We start from the raw sequence: 10,580 nt of genomic DNA on the forward strand, positions 1-10,580 counted from the left end.
GTCCTATATCAACCAAATAAGGTGCATGTTTTTATTTTTAGGTGCTAGGGAATTTTCGATGAATTTTTTTTTTATAAATTCCATTTGAAAATGGGATGGGGGAATCAAACTCCTCAACTTAAAACTAAGCAAAATTAATTTTCTATTCAAAAATTAATAATGGGTAGATATGGTTGATCAGTGTAAAAAAAAAATAAATGTCAACTTACTTTTCTTCAATCCAATTTTCCATTGATACAATATTGTCAACAAGACGCAAAACATCACGTCGAAGTTCCAATTTATCTCTTATTTTTAAACTGTCTTCTAAGCAATCTATGAAATGCATATGAATAAAACTTAATCTATTTAATAAATGATGAGCACTCATTGAAATATGTGGAAGTAATAGTATGTGTAGTTCATGTTCTTCAGGGGAATTCATCGGAGTTCTATAATTTTGTTCAGAATATTTATTATCCTCATTGCCTTCAGTACTACTAATGATAGGTTTTGTTGATGTAAACAACAATCCCTGTAGACTATTCTCAGACTCAGTAGCAGCCAAAGTCATTTCACAATCAGTTTGTTGTAAATTCAGTGTTTCATGCAATGTGGTTGTTCCTAGGAGTTGATTTTTGTCTATCTTCTCTTCTTTATCATCTTCAAGACTGGATTTAGAAATAACAGAACCTATATCCTCTTGAAATGATGAACCAACTGTTCGTAGACCGGTTAGTGAAACTTCATCACTACGATCACTGTTATAATTGTCTTCATTATTGGTGTTTTGTTGTTTAGCAGACTGAGATGTTACTTCCATACGGGATTTTCTAGATCTGTAGACATTATTTAATTTGGTTTTCAAAAGATGAAATTCTGAATAATCATTTTCATTCAGGACAGATCTGGCTGGTAGAAAAGCATATACTTCATTTCGTAGTCGATTTAAATGAGTAGTAAATAATTTCAACTGTTCAATTATCTGAAAACAAAATCACTGGAATTTAATTTTAAATAGTTAAATAATTTTATCACTTGTGAAAACTGTACTCAAATCAGAACACTAAGCACCATTTGTTATGACCGGATATGGTGAATAAGTATTGAGGTTAGTAAACGGTAATTCGGTAATTAAAGGATTGTTAAAATGAATAAAGAAACAAACTATTGAAGCAATCATCTTTACATAATTATATTTCATGTCTAAGCCTAAGCATCCTTCTAAATACTTTCTTTTGCCTATCTCGTTTTATCCTTTTTATTAATTCATAAACTCACTCCGTTTGTTTCAGTTGAATATATATATATATATATGTTAATATTGACTGGTTTAGTTACTTGTTTAATTTTAAGTAGCTCATACAACTTGACCAGATATGGCTACTACTACTACTAACATTGATTGTACCGGCATTTGATATCCCTAGAGAAATATCATTGAGAAACGTGCAAAATTATTTAAAATGACTAATGTGCTCAATCATTCTAATTAACAAGTAAATTATATAAAGAAAAACAATAAATTAAATTAACAATATTCTCAGTAATGTAGTCATTAAATGCAACATTCTCAGAAAAAACTGTAATAAAGAATTATATATCTTTTACAATGTAGTCAATAATAATCAATTCAGCTAGTTGATCAAACGAATTCCGATTACATTAATTTTCTGTTCGCCATGTTCCTTAGACTTACTAACTTACACCTGTTACTCCTAATGAAGCATAGGCCGCCGACCAGCATTCTCCAACCCACTCTGTCCTCCGCCTTCTTTTCTAGTTCCATCCAATTCTTGTTCATTTTTCTCATGTCTATCTCCATTTCGCGGCGTAATGTGTTCTTTGGTCTTCCTCTTTTCCTTCGGCCTTCAGGATTCCATGTAAGGGCTTGTCTCGTGACGCAGTTCGGTGCTTTCCTCAATGTGTGTCCTATTCGCTTCCAGCGCTTCTTCCTGATTTCTTCCTCCGCTGGGATCTTATTTGTTCTTTCCCACAGTAGGTTGTTGCTAATAGTGTCCGGCCGACGGATCCGAAGTATTTTGCGTAGACAACTGTTAATAAACACTTGTATCTTCTGGATGATGGCTTTCTTAACTCTCCAGGTTTCTGCCCCATACAGTAGAACTGTCTTGACATTTGTATTTAAAATCCTGACCTTGGTGTTGGTTGACAGTTGCTTTGAGTTCCAGATGTTCTTCAGTTCAGTTGTAAAAATGCTGCTCTTGCTTTACCGATCCGCGCTTTCACATACGCATCAGATCCACCGTGTTCATCAATGATGCTGCTCAAATATGTAAGGTTTTTTACATCTTCCAAGTCTTTTCCGTCGATTGTGACTGGATTGGTGCATGCTGTGTTGTATCGGAGAATCTTGCTTTTCCCTTTGTGTATATTGAGACCTAGTGCTGCTGAGGCTGCTGCTACACTGTTCGTCTTTTCCTGCATTTGTTGTTGCGTTTGGAATAGAATGGTCAGATCATCTGCGAAGTGTAGATTGTCCAGCTGCATCCTAGATGTCCATTGTATCCTCTGTATTCCTTAGAACTAGAAACTAATATTACATAACTCAAAATACTAACTACTAACTTGGAAGGGGATCAAAGAAGCAATCACTTAGACATGTCATGTCGAACGACTTTGTCAACAGTCCTCCATGTACGATTTTGCAGTGTAATCCATCATATGAACTCTGTATGATATTGACCATCTTCTTAGGCACGCCGTAGTGTCGAAGAAGCTTCCATAGTGTTGTTCTGTCCACGCTATCAAATGCCTTTTCGTAGTCAATGGAGTTGATATAGAATGATGAATTCCATTCAATTGATTGTTCCACAATGATCCGTAGAGTTGCGATTCGGTCTGTACACGATCTATCCTTACTGAATCCTGCCTGTTGGTCACGAAGTTGGGCGTCTACGCAGTCCTTCATCCTGTTTGACAGTACCCTGTTGAGGACTTTTCCCGGTATTGAGAGAAGAGTGATGCCTCTGTAGTTATCACAGTTGCTGAGATCGCCTTTCTTCGGTATTTTGATCAGAAGTCCTTCTTTCCAGTCTTTTGGTACTTGTTCTTCATCCCAAATCTTATTGAGGAAAATGTGGAGTATTCTTGCACTTGCCGCTACGTCTGATTTCAGTGACTCTGCTAGAATGTTGTCTGGTCCTGCTGCTTTGCCACTCTTGATTTGTCTGATGGCCATTCTGATTTCTTCAATTGTTGGTGAGCCAACATTGATTGGGAGATTCGTGGGTGCTGCTTCGATATTGGGTGGGTTCAGTGGAGCTGGTCGATTCAAGAGTTCTTTGAAATATTTTAACCATCTGTTTCGTTGGTCTTCATTGTTGGTGATTACCTTGCCCTCCTTGCTTTTTACTGGTCGCTCCGGTTTACGGTGATTTCCAGAGAGTTTCTTTGTCGTGTCATACAGTTGTCTCATGTTCCCTTCTCTTGTAGCCTTTTTCGCCGTCGTTGCTGGTTCTTCCACATATTTACGTTTGTCGGTTCTGATGCTCCTTTTCACTTGTCTGTTTACTTCTGTGTATTCAGCTTGTGCCTTGGCTTTTTCTGCTCTTGTTCGACTGTTATTGATTGCTGCTTTCTTGTTCTACCTTTCTTGAATCTTATCCAGTGTATCAACAGTGATCCATTCCTTGTGATGGTGCTTCTTGTGGCCCAGGACATCATGACATGTCTAAGTGATTGCTTCTTTGATCCCCTTCCAAGTTAGTAGTTAGTATTTTGAGTTATGTAATATTAGTTTCTAGTTCTAAGGAATACAGAGGATACAATGGACATCTAGGATGCAGCTGGACAATCTACACTTCGCAGATGATCTGACCATTCTATTCCAAACGCAACAACAAATGCAGGAAAAGACGAACAGTGTAGCAGCAGCCTCAGCAGCACTAGGTCTCAATATACACAAAGGGAAAAGCAAGATTCTCCGATACAACACAGCATGCACCAATCCAGTCACAATCGACGGAAAAGACTTGGAAGATGTAAAAAACCTTACATATTTGAGCAGCATCATTGATGAACACGGTGGATCTGATGCGTATGTGAAAGCGCGGATCGGTAAAGCAAGAGCAGCATTTTTACAACTGAACTGAAGAACATCTGGAACTCAAAGCAACTGTCAACCAACACCAAGGTCAGGATTTTAAATACAAATGTCAAGACAGTTCTACTGTATGGGGCAGAAACCTGGAGAGTTAAGAAAGCCATCATCCAGAAGATACAAGTGTTTATTAACAGTTGTCTACGCAAAATACTTCGGATCCGTCGGCCGGACACTATTAGCAACAACCTACTGTGGGAAAGAACAAATAAGATCCCAGCGGAGGAAGAAATCAGGAAGAAGCGCTGGAAGCGAATAGGACACACATTGAGGAAAGCACCGAACTGCGTCACGAGACAAGCCCTTACATGGAATCCTGAAGGCCGAAGGAAAAGAGGAAGACCAAAGAACACATTACGCCGCGAAATGGAGATAGACATGAGAAAAATGAACAAGAATTGGATGGAACTAGAAAAGAAGGCGGAGGACAGAGTGGGTTGGAGAATGCTGGTCGGCGGCCTATGCTTCATTAGGAGTAACAGGTGTAAGTAAGTAAGTAAGTTGGGATTGAATGTTTAGTTTTACATGAATGGATACTTTTATTCAAATAAAAATGTTATATATGTATTCATCAATTATCTAACGCAGTAATGAATTTTCGGTATTTATGTTTAATTGAAATAAGCTAATGGTGAATCATTTATTCCAGTACATAAGAGTTCTGTGTAGAAAAAAAACTTTTCTATTAATGTATATCAAGAAAATTATTTAGAAATGGGTATAAAACGTTTTTCATTGATTTATTATTTCTTGACTAAGATAAACAATTTCCGATAACCTATGAACTTTGAAGTTATCACAGAAGTTCTATGATTTTTTAAAGCCATAAGAACTGGGTCCAAGTTATGATCGGACATTGATATTATTGAAATTTTCTTGCAGTGATAAAAACATTCACCTTTAAATTTCTTTCTACTAATATGTATATATATATATATATATATATATATATATATATATATATATTGATGGAGTTTTGTCCTCTGAGCTGGATGGTTTGGTCGTGGAGCTTTCATCCATTTTTTGAACATCATCAGCAAAAACTTCAGATAGAAGTGAAATGTCCGGATTTGTGCTGAAGATGTCGTTCAGAAGAAAGATGAAAGCTCCACGACCAAACCATCCAGCTCAGACAACAAATCTCCATCAAAATCATTTACCTGAGCTAAAAGTCTTCTCCACCGTATATATATATATATATGTATCATAGTCAAAATTTCATACTTCATTGAACGATATAATCGTGCTATAAGTGCACGTTTTCATTGTCAAATCTTAATCCAATTAACGATATCTGGTAATAGGGTAGAATTTATTATGCAATTTTTTAGGTTTATTAAAAATAAAATAAAATAAAATGATATTTCTAGTTTTGTTGCTTATTAAAGACAAACTCATAAAATGTTGCTATCAAATTTAATGAACATTCATTTCAACATGGTCACTATAGGTTTGTTCATTTTAAATCCATTTAAAAGGAAATCTATATTACTTACATGATCCATTTGCCTTAATGTTGAATTAATCACAATTTCTTTACTAATTGTTATAGCATTTTGTTCTCCCAATGTATGAGTAATAACATTTTTATTCATTGTCGTTGATTTCATTCTTATTTTATACGTATCAATGACTTCATTCTGTGTTGATTTATCTCTAACAGGTTCAAGACAGCAGTCGGCAAGCATTGATGTCAACTGAACACTATTGTATGTTTCACATATTCTTAAATTAGTTTCTTCAATTTTAGTATTGAGTATAACTAAGCTATATAATCCATTTAAATATTGATTATGTCTTGCCAGTTTATCATTTATGTCTTTAATTGCAATCAGTAATTTACTCCATTGTCTTTGTAACAATTTAACGAATTCAACTACTTTTGTACAACGTTCTTCATGTTGAATATTCTGATCGTTAGTAAATGATGAATTATCAAGTGGAAAATTTGATAGATGCATATTTCCTAAAGATAATATAATATCTTCATATATTCGTACTATTGGGCATTTTTTCAAGTCCCCGATGATTTCATTTCCATGATATTCTTCAGTTTCATTTGATTTGTATTCATCAAGATGTATGTTATTAAAAATACTCATTAGGGAAATATCATTCATGGTTAGTTGGTTGAAATTCATAGGGTTCAACTTAATTGTAATTTGTTGTAATTCTTCATACAATGTTTGATTTGATGAAGAAAAATGATGGTCATAATAATTAATTCCGTATCTTAACTGAAGTTCATTATTAAGTAGATGTAATCTACTTTGCAAATGATGAGTCTGTACACCAACCTGACCGAAATTTTCAACGAGTTCCTCTTTAAGAAATTCAAGGGGTTTAATTGAATCATTTTGATCCTAAGTACATATGAAGAGGAAAGAAAAACTGTACATTTAGTACTTTCAAAGGAGGAATTTTTACTAGTTACAAAACTTAGATAAATAATAACTTCACTTGGTATTGTTTACTTGAATCTTCCCATTGATGAATAGGACTGCAATTGATCATTTTTTATTGACATATTGATGAACAGGACTGCAATTGATCATTGTTTTATTGACATATGTGATTCCTGTGCAGATTGCCTCGGCATTGCCATTCAGTTCTTTCAATAATTTAACGATGCATGTGATTTAAAAACAGGTTTAAACAAGAGATAGGTTCCAAATTTACTTGTCAAACGAAATTTGCCAGGTAGTTGCCATTTGAGTACCATCTTTTCGGTTCAGGCTGTTTTGTTCGCCCATATATGCAGAGCTTCTGCTGTCAATCTTTCTTTATGGGTGTTAAAACCTTTCTGAAGTATTTTGTCCTTCAAGAACTGAATGAGTTTTTAAACAATACAATTTATGTTTTGACATGTACATCGATGTTTCATTATCAGTTTTCATCCTTGAACTTGAACTTTATTTATTCCTTCATATCAATCTCTCACACATACATACATACATACACTCACACACATACGATTTGTTACTCAGTTAAGTATTTCCATGTAGTTGAATTCATCACATGATTTGTAGTCAACTGACTCATTTTATCCTATTTTACAAAAAATCAACACCCAAATATGATTGGTTTAACACAGTATAATCCTGATTGTTAAAAGCTATATATTTCTTTGATAATTTTGATCTTGATTATTACCCTGAAGAAGTCAGACAAGTTAGCTGGACGAAACGTTGGAATTAGTTAAATTTCAATCGCTGAGAATATTTCAAATATAATTTTCACATATAATGACTTCTTATACTCGGCGCTCAATTACTGTCAAACTATTCGTTCTAATCTTGACGAATATTCGTATAAATTCACTTGGTATTGTTTACTTGAATCTTCCCATTGATGAACAGGACTGCAATTGATCATTGTTTTATTGACATATGTGATTCCTGTGCAGATTGCCTCGGCATTGCCTTAATTCACAAACATTATAAGTAAAGATGGATAGAGGATAGAAGTGGAAACCACGACGCGCGTTTTTTCCTATTTGGGTTTCGTGCTCTGGGTGTACCTGCATCTGAGAGTTGATGTTCATTCTGGGGTTCGAACCCAGTACCGTTTGCTTCAAACGCCATCGTGTTATCCACTTAGTCGCTTACTTGTACAATTAAATACACCTGGTATTGTTTATTTGATTCTCGAATCCGGTTTATTTCTGCAAAACACTAGAAGCAAACTTTAAACACTCATTGAATGTCGTTCACAATTGTTCCATCATCTTGTTTATATGTTTCAAATGCTGCATAAGTTACACAAGTCCCACAAGATAGTTTGTATGGTGTGAGAATTTCCATCTAGTCAAGTATTGTATGAATCCTATAACTCTCATTTCATAACAGTTTACTCTCCATCATTGACTTTTACGACATGATGTTTAAATTAAACTTGCAGTTTGAATGTATATCTATAGAACGTAATTAATACTTATTGGAAAGAACATTGTTTATTCATATATTCGTTTTCTAAATCCACATTAACCAACATTCATACGTTTATGAGAAGGGCTTTTTTAGAAAATATAACACCACGTATAGTTTCACTTAAGACTGTGTAACTGGATATTTATAGACTATATTTAAATCATTAGTAATTTGTTCACCGGAAATGTTACCAGTCTGTAAAAGCCGTATCGTTAAACATTACACGCTACACTTCTTACAAATACACTTTTTTGTTAACATACTGTTATTCTTCTCACATTAAATTCAAGGTCTCGTTTTCACTTCATATATAAGCATTCTGTTTAGTCATATGAAGTCATTTTGTTGAGTAACGTATTATTATCCTTATATGATCACAGTTAAAACTTACTTATAACATTATATAACATTAAACCTCAATGAATTCTGACAAACAAACTGAATTTCGCTCTCAATAACTTTTCATTGCAGTTAGTGCGTGGCTTGAGAGCATAATACCCGGAAGCAGTATATTGTTGCGCATATTGTGTGAGTCGTTAATGACTCAAGGGGCGTCTTTAAACCTATCACTGTTTGTGACAATTATTAACCTATTAGTGGATGGAACGACTATGAGATAAACTCCATGTGTTATTAGAATAACAGATTTGTGGAGATTATCCGATTATGAAATCGTTAACGTCACGGTTTGATGTTTCTTAGATAATCATCGAGATAGTTATCAATTACGGTTCTGGATAATCATCCCGTAATATAACGAATCAGCATAAAATAGGAATGTTAGCCGATGGAAAATCAGCTCATTAATTTAAAGTGTTAAACCCAAGGTCTAGTTGTCTATTGTCCGATTGTTGGTGAATATCCCAGTCCATACTGTTTATTAATCCAAAAATATGATAGAGTGTGTCCGATCCTTCCTAGAGTTCAATGGTTATTTAGTCAAAGTCAGTCTGTGACGTTAACAATCTTTAACTGCGTCCACGATCTCAGGTCACTAAGACCACCTCTAATCCAATTTCCTTTTCAGATACCTCCAGAAGAACCCTTCTTTGGTGTGGGCAACCGGGAAGTGATAACCGCCTTCACACCTCTAACAGCACACGAGACCACTGTATTCGCAATGCACCTCCCTCTTCAGTTCCTACTATAACTTCTACATCGACTTTCAACACTGAAATTCCTCTTTTGGCTTCCTCCTCAAGTGTTACCATAACTAACGATTCTAGTGTGCAAAACACTATCCCAGGTCTAATGAAACCTCGCTCCAAACTACACGCTGGAGCCTTCAACGTACGCACCCTATGTCAAATCGGCCAGCAGGTCTCCATGGCTAAAGCCCCCGCACTGATGTATACTGAGTCTCCGAAACACGTATAAAGGATCCTAGTGTGATCATTCACTTTATCTCATCTCGCCAAAATGGAGGGCCGACGAGATAAACCCTCCGCGTATCTGGCGACCCGATTGCTAGTTTTCGTGGACTGGCATGTGTAGACGTAGCACCGTATACGAGAGTAGAACAAGCACTATTATAATGGATCCCCGTTAAAAGTCTATTCGCTGTTCGGCTGGACGGCTCCGTAAGAACTCAAAGGACAGGGACACACGTCGTTGCCTTTTCGTCGTTTCTGCCTACGCTCCCACTGACTGCGGTTCAGATGAAGTGAAAGATGAATTTTATAGAAAGCTTTCTGAACTTCTTTAGAAAGCTAAACGTTCAGACATAGTATTCATAGCAGGTGACTTTAATGCCCAAGTAGTTAGCTTAAACCTAACGAAAAGACATTTAGGTGGGCAATTCGGTGTTTCGGTTCAGCGAGCAGATAATGGTGATTGTCTGCTGCAACTGAGCTCAGACAATCGTTTATATTTAGTAAACACTAATTTTAAGGAGAGACATCGTCTGACATGGCGACCCCCTGCACCAAACCAACGTTGGATTCAAATAGACCATATTGCTATCAGTCATCGTTGGAGAGGCTCGATAGAAGACTGTTGCTCGTTCCGGAATACATGTTCAGACTGTGATCATGCTCTAATACGAGCACAAATTTGCTTGTGTCTCAGTGGACGCAGAAAAACCACACCAAGAAGACCCATTAGAATTGAACTCAGTGACGAGAAAGCCAAAAGTAGATTCCAGGAACAACTGATATCACACTTAGATAGTTCTGAAAAGGGGTTCTCTTAAAATCATCCCATCAGGCTCCGAACAGCGATGAAGAGAGAAAGCAAATCACATCTAGGTTAATCGAAAGTCTAAGAAACGACCGTGAGCAGTGGTGGGCAACGGAAGCAAAAGAGATGGAAAAGGTGCTGGCTGAAGTAGTCGAACGCGTTAACAACTTCACTTATCTTGGAATTCTGATCAGCCTTAATGGGTCAATGTCTGACAAAATCTCAGCACGGATTCGAAAAGTTCGTTTGGCTTTTGCCAACTTACGTTACCTATGGCGAAGACCAGATATTCGTCTATCAATAAAAGGACGAGTATACTGCGCGGCAGTTTATTCCGTTTTACTTTACGTCTGCGAAACGTGTCCATTAAG

General features: G+C 36.1%; 1 protein-coding gene across 1 annotated transcript in view; it reads right to left on the bottom strand.

Annotated features, from left to right (window-relative positions):
- The window catches only part of MS3_00011160 (uncharacterized protein), a gene marked incomplete at both ends in the record, with an annotated part of 76,496 nt that extends 76,264 nt beyond the window's left edge, over nucleotides 1-232 (bottom strand). The window contains one exon of the mRNA XM_051219572.1: nucleotides 210-232. Within this exon, the coding sequence (XP_051064172.1) occupies nucleotides 210-232 (23 nt within the window). The remainder of the gene's footprint in view (nucleotides 1-209) is intronic.
- Between the last annotated feature and the right edge of the window lie 10,348 nt (nucleotides 233-10,580).

Source organism: Schistosoma haematobium, chromosome 7 (genome assembly GCF_000699445.3).
Source record: "Schistosoma haematobium chromosome 7, whole genome shotgun sequence".
NCBI classification, from domain to species: domain Eukaryota; kingdom Metazoa; phylum Platyhelminthes; class Trematoda; order Strigeidida; family Schistosomatidae; genus Schistosoma; species Schistosoma haematobium.